We start from the raw sequence: 16007 nt of genomic DNA, 5'->3' as shown, positions 1-16007 counted from the left end.
TGGGGTAAATACCCAGCAGTGCATTTGCTGGGTCGTAGGGTAGCTCTATTTTCAACTTTTTGAGGAACCTCCATACTGTTTTCCAGAGTGGCTGCACCAGCTTGCATTCCCACCAACAGTATAGAAGGGTTCCCCTTTCTCTGCATGCATGGGGTGGTTTTTAGGAGGTTCTGCTGATCTTGGATAGGCTTGGATCCCTAGAGTCTGGCTGGCCATAGTCTGATGTAGGCTACTCTATACTGGCATGACTGGGATGACTCAGCTCTGTTTCATATGCTTTTCAGGTCCCAGAGGCTGGCCCAGTATTCTCTTACAGCCATGACCAAGCCATAACAGCAAGCAGATACACCCAAGGCCTCATAAGGGCTAGGCTGAGAATTGACACATAGTCACTCCCACTCCTTTCTACAGTCAAAGTTATACTCTGCCTTTAAGGAAGGAACTCAAGAGTTACCAGACAAAAGGTGTTGACAAAAGTAGAGTGAGGAACTGGGGCTTCTGTGTTGGACAGGAGGGGTAAAAATGGGTGTCTTTGTCTTATTCCCAATCATAGAGGGAAAGCTGCCAACCTTTCACCCATGAGTATGATGTTAGCCATGGACTTATTGTATATAGGCTTTATTATGTTAAGATATATTCCTTCTATACGTACTTTGTTGAGGGTTTTTATCATGAAAGGATGTTGTCTTCTGTGAAATGTATTGTCTGCGTATTGAGATGATCATATGATTTTTACCTTTCATTCTATTCACGTGGTGTATAACATTTATTGATTTACATATGTTGCACCATCCTTGCATCCCAGGAGTGAATCCTACTTGGTCATGGTGTGTGATCCTTTTAATGTGTGGTTGCATTCAGTTTGCTAATGTTTTGTTGAGAATTTTTGCATCTAAATTCCCCAGGGATGTTGGTCTGTAATGTTCTCTTCTTTTAGTGTCATCTGTCATTGGCCTCGGGGTAATGCTGGCCTCACAGAGTGAGTTTGAAAGTATTCCCTCCCCTTCAATTTTTTGGAAAACTTTGGGAAGGACTGGCATTCATTCTTTTTTATTTTTTAATTTTTAAAAAAGATTTTATTTTATTTGAGAGTGAGAGAGCACAAGCAGGGGAGAGGGGGAGAGGGAGAAGCAGACTCCCCACTGAGCAGGCAGCCCGACTCGGGACTTAATCCCAGGACTTTGGGATCATGACCTGAGCTGAAGGCAGACGCTTAACCAACTGAGCCATCCAGGTGCCCTTCATTCTTTTTTAAATGTTTGGTAGAATTCACCAGAGAAGCCATCTGGTCCTGGCCCTGGGCTTTTCTCTGTTGGGAGGTCTTTGATCATGGATTCAATGTCCTTCCAGCTTTTCTTTTGTTTCTGATTTCTAGTTTCCTATCCTCATGGTCAGAAAAGATACTCAGTATAATCTCAATTTGCTAAGACTTGTTTTGTGGCCTGTTGTACAATCTGTTCTTGTATCTGTTGGGAGGTCTTGGATATGTGAGAGCTGCTTCACGCCTCTTTGGGTAACAGCCTGTCTCTGCTTTGTGTCAATGCTGGGTTGCCAAGCAAACCTCAGCAACAACTCACCTTTGCTTAGGAATGGGGGCAGGGAGGTTTCCCACCCCACCCGTGGTGGTAGATGGCCATTGCTTTTTACTCTATGCAAGGGTCATGTTACGTCAACTAAGGTGTGTTTAGATAGGTGTTGTTGCAGCCCACTGAAAGTCAAGCCATGGGCACAAGGAGTGCACTGACTTTGCAATAGGGGATCCAAAGGAAACAAAGCTCTGGGGGAAAGGCCCTAGCTGTCTGGGGCTCCCAGATATTACTGCTCTTGTGTCAAGAGCTATTGAAAACACACAGTGAAACCTTCACCATCCAGGCACTTTGCATTGGAGAAAATCATTTAGTCTGAGCAGCGGGGAAAAAAAAATACGGTCTCTAGGAATGGGGAAAATGAACCACTCTGACACCAGAAAGGAGGGCCTCTTCTTCCTGCAGTGTCTCTTCGATCTTCTCTGCTGACAAAGCTTTACATCGTGCCGGCTGGCAAAGAAAACGACTTAAAAGGCTGAGATCCATTTTCATAGAGCTGAGGCAAGACGTTGGTCACTGACACAATGCATGACCAAAAAAATAAGGGAGCAAAGAGTTTGGAAGTGGAAAGAAAAGAAAGCTAGGGGAGTCATAACACGCTAACTTTGGAACTCACAGAGTCCAAGCACTCATTTGTAGCACTGCAATTATCAGGCTGCTCTTTTTCTGTTTGCAGGGTATGTCTTCTCATGAAGAGCGTCACATTTACGTTATCTTCTCTTTTTCTTTCTTCTTAAACAGGGCAAAATGATTAAGAGAGAAATAAGTGTGTGTCAACAGACATGGGCATTATTATGCAAGAACCTTCTGAAGAAATGGAGAATGAAAAGAGAGTCCTTGATGGTATGATTCAGTATCTCTGTCACTTCTTATTTACAATATGGAAATGTATATTTCCTGGGAAGTAACCATACTTTATCTCCCCTTCCAAAAACCAAACCAAACCAGAAAACCTCTCTACAAGAGAAGGAGTTGTTCCTCGAACTGCAATCTGTCTGCAGACCTTTCAGTTGACACAGATCCCAAGTTGAGGTCTAAAGTCACTGACACTGGCCAGCAATAGAAAATCCAATAAATGTTTTAAAAGTCAGTGGTCACATGTTTGCTAGGGCTCCTACTCATGGATAGTCAGGTTTAGACACTGAGATTTTGAAGGCATGGTTAATTAAACCACGGAAGTAGGTAACTGGTATATTCTCTTTTGAATCTCTTTCTCTTTTTAAAAATAAGTCATTCTCTTCAAAAGAGTGGAAAACTTGGAAATGTTATTAGTACCAAGAAGAAAATTAGCATTAGCTCCTATCATTTTACCATATAACAAAAATCCTGGTTGAACTTCGATATCTTCTGAAAATCAGATAGATATAAATTAGTAGCATTTTTAACTAAATTAGAATTTTACTGTCTAATTGTGAATTTTTTCTATCATCATCCATTTAGGAAATAAAGTGATGTCTTATTGGAAGTTTGCAGGTGACCAACAATGATAACTAACAAAACAGTCTTTCTCCAGTTGCCTGAATTGTGCTGAGTTTCCAATACCAGGATCTTGGCATGTAGCCAGTATATTATTATTCAGTAAGCAGTGCCTTGGAACTGTCTCATGTAACACTAGGCTCTCAGTAGAACCAGATACAGCATGAGTAGGTCATACCAGCTGGTAATAATTTATAATAGCTTGCCTCTCATACTTTCATGATCGGTGCATGCTTTAGACTGGTGCTGTGGATCAATACACTTGAATACCTATTAAGACCTCATTGGAATTAGACTGCTGAATTTTGTACTGTACATATTTTAAACAGTTCATAATGTGGCGTATATTGAAAGCAGAAAAATGCACAAGACAAACTGTATGACCAAATGATTGTGGATAACTAATTCAAAATCATAATTTTCTTTATTCTTTCTCTTGGATTGTATAGGAATGGTTGACCCCATTGCTCCTCCTACTTTGTTTGTATCTATATCCTACTAATCATAAAGTTAATGATTTTTCTTCACTACCTGCTGTGAACCTGGGACCGGTAGACTCATTTAAAGATTCTACATTTTCTATTATATACACACCTGTCACCAATACAACCCAACAGATAATGAGTAAAGTAGCCTTAGCTTCCTTCATGAAAGGTGAGTTTTCTGGCAACCAAGAGGAATTTCTGATGTCAATTTTTGGTTCATTTGACTGCAGAGACATGCATTTAATTTGCATTTCAGTTGATAAACTGTGTTGTCAAAATTTATAGATTATGAGAAATTGAGTGCACAGTCTCTCAGCAAAGAAATCTTGATCTTGCATAGGGTTTGGGGAAGCATGGAATATAGTGTTTGGAGACTTTGAAAAGCAGGAGTGTTTAGGGAATTGTTGACATTTGGCTGTGGAAGCCTTATTACTAGAATGAAACTGTCACTCTAGTATTTGCTTATTATTAGAGACAAAAACAATGAGTCTTTTCTTGAATTTGATTATGGGAGTTCTATCTCCAGCTTTTTACTACCAAAAATTGTCTTACTATATTTGAAGATTCTATTGATGAGCATTCTGAGTTTCAAGTTTCCACCCTTCAGTGTTAAGATACTTACCAGTGAAAAATAAGGAGAGCATTATGACTGTCAAAGTCACTTTCCTTTAGAATAATTTTCTGAAATCAGAAGAGAAACAGCCTAGTGCAGAGGCAAGAGAACTAGTCTTAATATTCATTAAATGCTCTCATGCACTAGATTTTATAGAGCCTTTATTCTGTAGTAATAGAATATTATTCTGTGATAATATTATTCTGTATTATATTTTTCTGTACTCTGTAGTAATATTATGTACTAATAATAGATATTATTGTTTATTTTACAAATAATGGAAATTGAGTGATAAAGCTTACATGACTTGCTCAAGATCACATGGATTTAAGGAATAGATTCCAGAAAAAGAATAGTTCTATCAAAATACGTGCTGCCTTTTTCCTCCACTTGCATCTTCAACACTCCCACCCCAATCCAGGACTTTCTTTGCATTCCTTCTCATTCTTTCAGTCTTAGTGAGACCTCTGTATGGCATTGAACACAATATCTGCTGAAAAGAGGGATTATTTTAGTGATGTCAATATAATCAGGTAACTGGTATATTCTCTTTTGAATCTCTTTCTCTTTTTAAAAATAAATCATTCATGAGAAGACATATATAAGTATTTTCATAGCATACCAGTTAATACCATACTGTCAGGATTATTAAAGGAAAGTGAATTTTTATAATTATTTCCATCTGCTATAAGCCAGAGCCTAATTGTGATTTAAACACAATGACCTACCATTCGTGACCATTTTTTTACTACAATTGTAGATTTATTGCAATGCTAATTCTCCTGTGAATAGTTTAATTTGTATGGAATAATATTATATGTGATTGAAATTGGTTCAAGAACTACAAATGAAAATAAAATAACTAATTTTCATGTAGTTCTTCTGAAGAGCAATGTCTCTTCCCAAACTTTACTCTGCCTGACCTACTCAAAGTTGATATTTGATTTTATTTCCATAAAGAACTCTAGTAAAAGTAATTTATCATGACATCCTGAAGTTGATCTCCTAGTAATTTACTAACAAATATATTCCCTTCTTGTAATGGCAGGTATAAAAGTTTTGGGGCTGTCCAATGAAGAAAATATTAAAGAATTAATGCCAGATTATCCTGAGGAAGTAATACAAGTCATCTTTACTAATACATTCTCATATCATTTGAAATTCTTGCTGGGATACAGAATCCCGACAAAGAAGGAACACAGGGACCATGAAGGTAACTTTTCCAGCTATGTAATTCCATTGCTGTCCACTTCAATTATGTCATAAGTTATATATAGGAATGGATGTTAATACAGCAAATTTAAAAATCCCTATCTGCAATGTGATGTCAACAGGATAGTCAACACATTTTAAAAATGTACATTGGTTTTTGGGTTTATTAACATACTGTATTAGATAGTTGTTATATATGGTTTTATATATATATTTATATATTTCCATATATGCATGTGCACATATACATATATATTAAATGCAATATGTGGTTATAATATATATTGCTAAAGGAAAGTAAAATTGTTTATGGATAAAATAGAAGCTTCTCTTCAAATGTCTGAGTAAGCTTATTTTTGAGGGTCCAAAATGAAGAGGGCACCAAATCCAGAGTGATTGATTATTGTTAATGCTCTATGATTTTGCCAATCTCACCAACCAAGAGGTTTGGGTTTTAGCTACATGAGGACAGGTGAGAAGATCTTGGGTTTATATGAGATGGACATTTCTGTATTAATTTGAAAACTGGAGAGACTATATACTCAGTGAATGCATAGACAAGAAAAAAGGCCAAGATGGTTTTTAAAAAGAATTAAACAAGTAATTAAGAGAGTATGCTATTACCATAGTAAAAGACAGATAGACCAATGAAACAGAAGAAAGAAACCTGGAAAGCTCTCACATAAACATGAAAACTAACATATGACTGAGAAGACACTGTGATTGGTACTGGGAAAATCATCTCTCCGTAAAGAACAAAATGAAATTATCTCATACTAAACAACCAATTCCAGGTACAGAACTCAGTGAAAAAAAAAATCCTGTAAACTTTCTAGAAGTCAGTATAGGAGAATATCTTTATAACTGCCGGATAGAATAGAATTCTTAAAACAAAAAATACATAAACTATAAAAGAAAAATTTACTTAATTCAGCTAGATCAAAATTAAGGAATTATCTTCATCAAAAGACATCAGAAAGTGAAAAGTAAGGGCAAAACTTGTGATGAAATATTTATGCAAATGAAACTAACAAAAAGTTAATACCAGAATATATAAAGATTTTCTCTGAATAAATAAGAAAAAAAGCATAGAAATAGGAAAGAAGTGAAAGATATAAATAGGAACTTCATAGAAGGAGAAACACAGATCAAGAATGAACACTTGGACCTGCATTAGTAATCAGGGAAATGCATTTAGAAACCACATGTGATATCATTTTATATTTAACAAGATTGGCCAAAAACAGTAAATAGAACGATACAAAGTATTGACAAGGATATGTAGCAAAGAAAACCCAAAATTATAAAACTATTTTAAACATTTAATATTGAGAAATTTTATTTTTAAATTGAAGATGTGTATAACTTATAACCCAGCATCATAGAAATTTTATTAGTGAAAGTCTCATGCCTGTGTTAAAGATTTGCAGCCTATTCTCCTCTCCTTCTGAGGGCATAGAATAATTGTTTTGTAGCTATAATCAGATACCTAGATTCAAGGCATTGAAAAGCAGATGTGAGTTCTCTATACCCTTTCCTCACCTGCTTCTGCAAGCTAGATGGAAACTGTCACCTTGGGACCCCTGGTGTGAAACAGAGGACCTCGCTCCCCCCCCTTCCAAAGACCTGTGCTGAATCTATAGTCTGAGTGAGAAGTAAACTGTTGCTGTGAAAAGACATTAAGATGTTGAAGGTTGTTACTAGGCATATCATAATAGACTATCCTGATGATACACACATATTCATGAGAAGACGTATATAAGTATTTTCATAGCAGTGGCTTTTTTTTTTTTGTAATAGCAAAAAGAAAAAAGAAATTAACCAAATTGTCATCTATGAGAGAATGGATAAATACACTGAGTTGCATTCCTGCAATGTGGTTCTACACAATCATAAGAAGAAAAAATGGGGCCATCTATATAAATTTCAAAATCATAACATAGAACAAATGAAGCAAAATGCAGAATGATGACTGTAATGAGGTAGAAGATAGAAAGTTCAACAATTTTAAATTATGTGTGTAGTTTGGGGATACATTACAGAAGCTTAATGGCATATATAAACACAAAGTTCAGGAAAGCAGTTAGCCAGTTAGGAGCTTGCTGCTAGGAAAAGCAATGAGATCATAGACAATATACAGGGGATTCCAGTTGTATTTGTAATGATTTATTCATTTTTAAAATTTGGCCATGGTTACATATGTGTTCATTATATCATCATTTGTAGGCTTGAACTGTTTCCAAATGACTTTTAAATATTTAAAATGTTAATGAAACATGAAACATGCATTTAATTCTAATACTCAATTTTAATTTTTCATATTAAATATCACCATCTCTTTAATGCAGTGTAATACTCAATGGACTGGTAGGCTTTTTTTTTTTTTCCTTTTCTTTTTCCAGTTTCAATTATTTTTTTTTAATTTATTTTTTATTCTTATGTTAATCCCCATACATTACATCATTAGTTTTAGATGAAGTGTTCCATGATGCATTGTTTGTGCACAACACCCAGTGCTCCATGCAGAATGTGCCCTCCTCAATACCCACCACCAGGCTAAACCTATCCTCCCACCCCTCTCCCCTCTAGAACCCTGTTTGTTTTTCAGAGTCCATCGCCTCTCATGGTTCGTCTACCCCTCCGATTTCCCCCGCTTCATTCTTCCCCTCCCGCTACCTTCTTCTTCTTCTTTTTTTTCTTAACATATATTGCATTATTTGTTTCAGAGGTACAGATCTGAGATTCAACAGTCTTGCACAATTCACAGCGCTTACCAGAGCACATACCCTCCCCAGTGTCTATCACCCAGTCACCCCATCCCTCCCAGCCCACCCCCCACTCTAACAACCCTCAGTTTGATTCCTGCAATTAAGAATTCCTCATATCAGTGAGATCATATGATACATGTCTTTCTCTTTTTGACTTATTTCACTCAACATAATACCCTCCAGTTCCATCCACGTCGTTGCAAATGGCAAGATCTCATTCCTTTTGATGGCTGCATAATATTCCATTGTATATATATACCACATCTTCTTTATCCAGTCATCTGTCGATGCACATCTTGGCTCTTTCCACAGTTTGGCTATTGTGGACATTGCTGCTATAAACATCGGGGTGCGCGTACCCCTTCGGATCCCTACTTTTGTATCTTTGGTGTAAATACCCAGTAGTGCAATTGCTGGATCATATGGTAGCTCTATTTTCAACTTTTTGAGGAACCTCCATACAGTTTTCCAGAGTGGCTGCACCAGCTTACATTCCCACCAACAGTGTAGGAGGGTTCCCCTTTCTCCGCATCCCCGCCAACATCTGTCATTTCCTGACTTGTTAATTTTAGCCATTCTGACTGGTGTGAGGTGGTATCTCATTGAGGTTTTGATTTGGATTCCCTGATGCTGAGCGATATTGAGCACTTTTTCATGTGTCTGTTGGCCATTTGGATGTCTTCTTTGGAAAAATGTCTGTTCATGTCTTCTGCCCATTTGTTGATTGGATTCTTTGTTCTTTGGGTGTTGAGTTTGATGAGTTCTTTATAGATTTTGGATACTAGCCCTTTATCTGATATGTCATTTGCAAATATCTTCTCCCATTCTGTCGGTTGTCTTTTGGTTTTGTTGACTGTTTCCTTTGCTTTGCAAAAGCTTTTTATCTTGATGAAGTCCCAATAGTTCATTTTTGCCCTTGCTTCCCTTGCCTTTGGCGATGTTTCTAGGGAGAAGTTGCTTCGGCTGAGGTCAAAGAGGTTGCTGCCTGTGTTCTCCTTTAGGATTTTGATGGACTCCTGTCTCACATTGAGGTCTTTCAACCATTTGGAGTCTATTTTTGTGTGTGGTGTAAGGAAATGGTCCAGTTTCATTCTTCTGCATGTGGCTATCCAATTTTCCCAACACCATTTGTTGAAGAGACTGTCTTTGTTCCATTGGATATTCTTTCCTGCTTTGTCGAAGATTAGTTGACCATAGAGTTGAGGGTCCATTTCTGGGCTCTCTATTCTGTTCCTTTGATCTATGTGTCTGTTTTTGTGCCAATACCATGCCGTCTTGATGATGACAGCTTTGTAATAGAGCTTGAAGTCCGGAATTGTGATGCCGCCGGCTTTGCTTTTCTTTTTCAATATTCCTCTGGCTATGCGGGGTCTTTTCTGGTTCCATACAAATTTTAGGATTATTTGTTCCATTTCTTTGAAAAAAGTGGATGGTATTTTGATGGGGATTGCATTGAATGTGTAGATTGCTCTAGGTAGCATTGACATCTTCACAATATTTGTTCTTCCAATCCATGAGCATGGAATGTTTTTCCATTTCTTTGTGTCTTCCTCAATTTCTTTCATGAGTATTTTATAGTTTTCTGAGTATAGATCCTTTGTCTCTTTGGTTAGATTTATTCCTAGGTATCTTATGGTTTTGGGTGCAATTGTAAATGGGATGGACTCCTTAATTTCTCTTTCTTCTGTCTTGTTGTTGGTGTATAGGAATGCCACTGACTTCTGTGCATTGATTTTATATCCTGCCACTTGACTGAATTCCTGTATGAGTTCTAGCAGTTTTGGGGTGGAGTCTTTTGGGTTTTCCACATAAAGTATCATATCATCTGCAAAGAGTGAGAGTTTGACTTCTTCTTTGCCAATTTGGATGCCTTTGATTTCTTTTTGTTGTCTGATTGCTGTGGCTAGGACTTCCAATACTATGTTGAAGAGCAGTGGTGATAGTGGACATCCCTGCCGCGTTCCTGACCTTAGGGGGAAAGCTTTCAGTTTTTCCCCATTGAGAATAATATTTGCTGTAGGTTTTTCATAGATGGCTTTTATGATATTGAGGTATGTACCCTCGATCCCTATACTCTGAAGAGTTTTGATCAAGAAAGGATGCTGTACTTTGTCAAAAGCTTTTTCTGCATCTATTGAGAGGATCATATGATTCTTGTTCTTTCTTTTGTTAATGTATTGTATCACGTTGATTGATTTGCGGATGTTGAACCAACCTTGCAGCCCAGGGATAAATCCCACTTGGTCATGGTGAATAATCCTTTTAATGTACCGTTGGATCCTATTGGCTAGTATTTTGGTGAGAATTTTTGCATCCATGTTCATCAGGGATATTGGTCTGTAATTCTCCTTTTTGATGGGGTCTTTGTCTGGTTTTGGGATCAAGGTAATGCTGGCCTCATAAAATGAGTTTGGAAGTTTTCCTTCCATTTCTATTTTTTGGAACAGTTTCAGAAGAATAGGTATTAATTCTTCTTGAAATGTTTGGTAGAATTCCCCTGGGAAGCCATCTGGCCCTGGGCTTTTGTTTTTTGGGAGATTTTTGATGACTGCTTCAATTTCCTTAGTGGTTATAAGTCTGTTCAGGTTTTCTATTTCATCCTGGTTCAGTTTTGGTAGTTGATACATCTCTAGGAATGCATCCATCTCTTCCAGGTTATCGAATTTGCTGGCATAGAGTTGCTCATAATATGTTCTTATAATTGTTTGTATTTCTTTGGTGTTGGTTGTGATCTCTCCTCTTTCATTCATGATTTTGTTGATTTGGGTCATTTCTCTTCTCTTTTTGATAAGTCTGGCCAGGGGTTTATCAATCTTGTTAATTCTTTCAAAGAACCAGCTCCTAGTTTCGTTGATCTGTTCTACTGTTCTTTTAGTTTCTATTTCATTGATTTCTGCTCTGATCTTTATGATTTCTCTTCTCCTGCTGGGTTTAGGCTTTATTTGCTGTTCTTTCTCCAGCTCCTTTAGGTGGAGGGTTAGGTTGTGTACTTGAGACCTTTCTTGTTTCTTGAGAAAGGCTTGTATTGCTATATACTTTCCTCTTAGGACTGCCTTTGCTGCATCCCAAAGATTTTGAACAGTTGTGTTTTCATTTTCATTGGTTTCCATGTATTTTTTTAATTCTTCTTTAATTTCCTGGTTGACCCATTCATTCTTCAGTAGGATGCTCCTTAGCCTCCATGTATTTGAGTTCTTTCCGACTTTCCTCTTGTGATTGAGTTCCAGTTTCAAAGCATTGTGGTCTGAAAATAGGCAGGGAATGATCCCAATCTTTTGGTACCGGTTGAGACCTGATTTATGACCTAGGATGTGATCTATTCTGGAGAATGTTCCATGGGCACTAGAGAAGAATGTGTATTCCGTTGCTTTGGGGTGGAATGTTCTGAATATGTCTGTGAAGTCCATTTGGTCCAGTGTGTCATTTAAAGTCTTTATTTCCTTGTTGATCTTTTGCTTAGACGATCTGTCCATTTCAGTGAGGGGGATGTTAAAGTCCCCCACTATTATTGTATTGTTGTTGATGTGTTTCTTTGCTTTTGTTATTAATTGCCTTATATAATTGGCTGCTCCCATGTTAGGGGCATAGATATTTACAATTGTTAGATCTTCTTGTTGGATAGATCCTTTAAGTATGATATAGTGTCCTTCCTCATCTCTTATTACAGTCTTTGGTTTAAAATCTAATTTGTCTGATATAAGGATTGCCACCCCAGCTTTCTTTTGGTGTCCATTAGCATGGTAAATGGTTTTCCACCCCTTCACTTTCAATCTGGGGGTGTCTTTGGGTCTAAAATGAGTCTCTTGCAGACAGCATATCGATGGATCTTGTTTTTTAATCCAGTCTGTTAGCCTGTGTCTTTTGATTGGGGCGTTTAGCCCATTTACATTCAGGGTAACTATTGAAAGATAGGAATTTAGTGCCATTGTATTGCCTGTAAGGTGACTGTTACCATATATTGTCTGTGTTCCTTTCTGGTCTATGTTGCTTTTAGGGTCTCTCTTTGCTTAGAGGACCCCTTTCAAGATTTCTTGTAGGGCTGGTTTTGTGTTTGCAAATTCCTTTAGTTTTTGTTTGTCCTGGAAGCTTTTTATCTCTCCTTCAGTTTTCAATGACAGCCTAGCTGGATAGAGTATTCTTGGCTGCATATTTTTCTCATTTAGTGCTCTGAATATATCCTGCCAGTCCTTTCTGGCCTGCCAGGTCTCTGTGGATAGGTCTGTTGCCAATCTAATGTTTCTACCATTGTAGGTTACATATCTCTTCTCCCGAGCTGCTTTCAGGATTTTCTCTTTGTCTATGAGACTCGTAAGTTTTACTATTAGATGTCAGGGAGTTGACCTATTTTTATTGATTTTGAGAGGCGTTCTCTGTGCTTCCTGGATTTTCATGCCTGTTTCTTTCCCCAAATTAGGGAAGTTCTCTGCTATAATTTGCTCCATTATACCTTCTGGCCCTCTCTCTCTTTCTTCTTCTTCTGGGATCCCAATTATTCTAATGTTGTTTCGTCTTATGGTATCGCTTATCTCTCGAATTCTGCCCTCGTGATCCAGTAGTTGTTTATCTCTCTTTTTCTGAGCTTCTTTATTTTCCATCATTTCATCTTCTATATTACTGATTCTCTCTTCTGCCTCATTTATTCTAGCAGTTAGCGCCCCCATTTTTGATTGCACCTCATTAATAGCCTTTTTGATTTCTACTTGGTTGGATTTTAGCTCTTTTACTTCTCCAGAAAGGGTTTCTCTAATAACTTCCATATTTTTTTCAAGCCCAGCTAGTATCTTTAAAGTGATGATTCTGAACTCTAGATCTGACATCGTACTAATGTCCGTATTGAGTAGGTCCCTGGCAGTCGGTATTACCTCTTGTTCTTTTTGTTGAGGTGATTTTCTCCGTCTTGTCATTTTGTACAGAGGAGAATAGATTAATGAGAGAACAAAATGGTAGCACAGTAACCACGTCCCCAGAAAATATACTCTAAACAAATCAGAAAAGACCTGAAGCAGTGGGATAAGAAAGGGAAAGAGAGAAAAAAGAAAAAAAAAAAAAGATAAAGATAAAAACAAAAACAAACAAAACAAAACAACAACAAAAGGAAAACCAGAATATGATCAAATATGATCTATATGGTATATAGATCAGTGCCACACACTAGATTTGGGGTGTATTTTGGTCTTTTAGAAGAAAGTGCCTCCCAAAATTTTAAAGAAAGAAAAACTTATATATGTACAAAAATAAGGGTTGATATGATGAAGGGATGGAATATGACTGTAAAAATGGAAATTATAAAAAATTTTATAAAAGGAATTGATAAGAAGTTGTTTGAAAAAAGAAAGAAGAGGATTTAAAAAAAGAAGAAAAAAGGGAGAGGATGTGATCAGGCAGGGGAATAGAAAGCACCATATACTAGAGATTTAGGGTATATTTTAATCTGTTAGAAGAAACTATCTCAAAATTTTAAAGAGAGAACAACTTATATATATAAGCCAAAAATATGGGTAACTACTATGAAGGGATAGAATATGACTCTAAAAATGAAAAATAAAAATGTTTTTTAAAAAAGGGATTGATAAGATGTTGGTTGAAAAAGGGAAAAAGAAAAATTCAAAAAAAAAAAAAGACAGTTAAAAAAAATTAACTTTGAAAGAGTAAAGGATCATGGTAAAAAAGCCATGAATTCTATGTGCAGTAGTCCCCTAGCGCTGGAGTTCTGCCGTTCTCATTGATCGGTAAACTTGGTCTTGGCTGGCTGTTCTCGCTGGTCTTCTGGGGAGGGGCCTGTTGCCGTGGTTTCCAAATGTCTCTGCCGGAGGCGGAAGTGCCCCGCCCTTGCCCCCTCCCGGCGAAGTAATCCGCTCGGTTTGCTCTCCGGGGCTTTTGTTCCCTGCGAGCTTTCCGTCCAGCTTTGGAGGCGGAGAGTGAATATGGCGGCCTCCCAATCTCCGCCCCGGAGGAGCCGAGAACCCGGGGCCCGCTCCTCAGTGAGCCCCCAGAGAAAAGCCGCCAGTCACTCCCGTCTCCCCGCTCTCCGGCCGCACCCCGTGCTCGCCGGGCCTGTGACTGCGCGTTTCTATCTCTGGCACCCGACCCCGGGCGGAGTCTCCAAACCCAGCAGATCCCTGCGGTGCCCTCCCGCGCGGCTCCTCCCGGGGGAGGAAGGTGAGTCTCCCCGGATCTGCCGCTTGTTGGGTCCCGGCCGGAGGAGCGGGGCCCCGACTGTGCCGCGGATCACGGTCAATGGCCACCCCGAGCTGAGCGCCCGCGCCTGGGCTCCGCCTCTGCAGCCGGCTTCCCCGCTCTGATACCTGGGAGCTCTGCCGCCCTCAGGCACCCCCGGTCTTTCTGTGACTCTGAGGGTCCTGAGACCACACTGTCCCTAGGGTTCCACCCCCCGCTCAGCCACCGGAGTGACGTCCCTCGGCGGAGCAGACTTCGAAAAGTTCCGATTTTGTGCTCCGCGGCTCTATCACTTTCCAGAAGCGGCCGACGGAGGCCCCTCCCCCGCCGTCTATCCTCCCGAATATCGCCTCGGATTCACTTCTCCGCACGTCCTACCTTCCAGAAAGTGGTCGCTTTTCTGATGAGAGAGTTGTTGCTCTTCTTTTCTTCGATCTCTTGTTGGGTTTGTAGGTGTTCAGAATGGTTTGATCCCTATCCAGCTGAATTCCTGAGAGGAGACGAAATCCAGGTCTCCTACTCCTCCGCCATCTTGCTCCGCCCCCCAAAGATAGCCTAATTTTAAAGATGGGCAAATATTTGAACAAACACTTCACCAAAGAAGATATATAGAAGGAAAATGCTCCAATAAAAAGATGGCTGATATCATGAGTAATCAGGAAAATAGCCCCAATGAAGTCCCTCTGCTCATTAAATAAAATGAATAACATTAACATGACTGAAAATATCAAGTTTGTGAGGATATGGAGACACTGGAACTCTTATGCATTGTTGGCGGGAATGTAAAATGCACGAGCACTTTTGGCTCTGTCTTATAAAATTAAAAATATATTTATTGTATGGTCCGGAATTTTTCTCCTAAGTATTTACCTGGGAGAAAAGAAAACATCTTTCCACATACAGACTGGTACATTACTATTCTTGGTAACTTTATTCATAACAGCCTACAATCTGAAACAGCCCCAATTTCCATCAAGCTGTGAATTGATAAATAAATTCTTGTGAAGGAACAACTAAAACTGCATCAGCATTGGTACAACTCACAACCATTACACTGAGGGAACGAAGACAGAAAAGAGTAAATCCTGAATGATTTCATTTATAGGAAATTCTCAGAAAGGTAAAATAAATTCGTAGTGACAGAAAGCAGACCTGTGGTTTCTTTTTTTTTTTTTTGATTTTATTCTTATGTTAATCCCATACATTACATCATTAGTTTTAGATGAAGTGTTCCATGATTCATTGTTTGTGCACAACACCCAGTGCTCCATGCAGAACGTGCCCTCCTCAATACCCACCACCAGGCTAACCCATCCTCCCACCCCCCTCCCCTCTAGAACCCTCTTTGTTTTTCAGAGTCCATCGTCTCTCATGGTTCGTCTACCCCTCCGATTTCCCCCGCTTCATTCTTCCCCTCCCGCTACCTTCTTCTTCTTCTTTTTTTTCTTAACATATATTGCATTATTTGTTTCAGAGGTACAGATCTGAGATTCAACAGTCTTGCACAATTCACAGCGCTCACCAGAGCACATACCCTCCCCAGTGTCCACCACCCAGTCACCCCATCCCTCCCAGCCCACCCCCCACTCCAACAACCGTCAGTTTGTTTCCTGCGATTAAGAATTCCTCATATCAGTGAGATCATATGATACATGTCTTTCTCTGTTTGACTTATTTCACTCAACATAAT

The 16007-nt window shown here is 38.8% G+C and overlaps 1 protein-coding gene across 1 annotated transcript in view; it reads left to right on the top strand.

Annotated features, from left to right (window-relative positions):
- Nucleotides 1-2327: 2327 nt before the first annotated feature.
- LOC123853829 (ABC-type organic anion transporter ABCA8-like) overlaps nt 2328-16007 on the top strand; it is a 30266-nt gene continuing 16586 nt past the window's right edge. Inside the window, 2 exon segments of the mRNA XM_064582447.1 lie at nt 2328-2429; nt 5209-5373. Coding sequence (XP_064438517.1) covers nt 5368-5373 — 6 coding nt within the window. The 5' untranslated portion in view covers nt 2328-2429; nt 5209-5367.

This window comes from Mirounga angustirostris, unplaced genomic scaffold (assembly GCF_029215605.1).
Source record: "Mirounga angustirostris isolate CCGP_5_RB_7025 unplaced genomic scaffold, mMirAng1.0.hap1 SCAF_17, whole genome shotgun sequence".
Classification (NCBI taxonomy): Eukaryota; Metazoa; Chordata; class Mammalia; order Carnivora; family Phocidae; genus Mirounga; species Mirounga angustirostris.
This window is presented reverse-complemented; position numbering and strand designations above follow the sequence as displayed.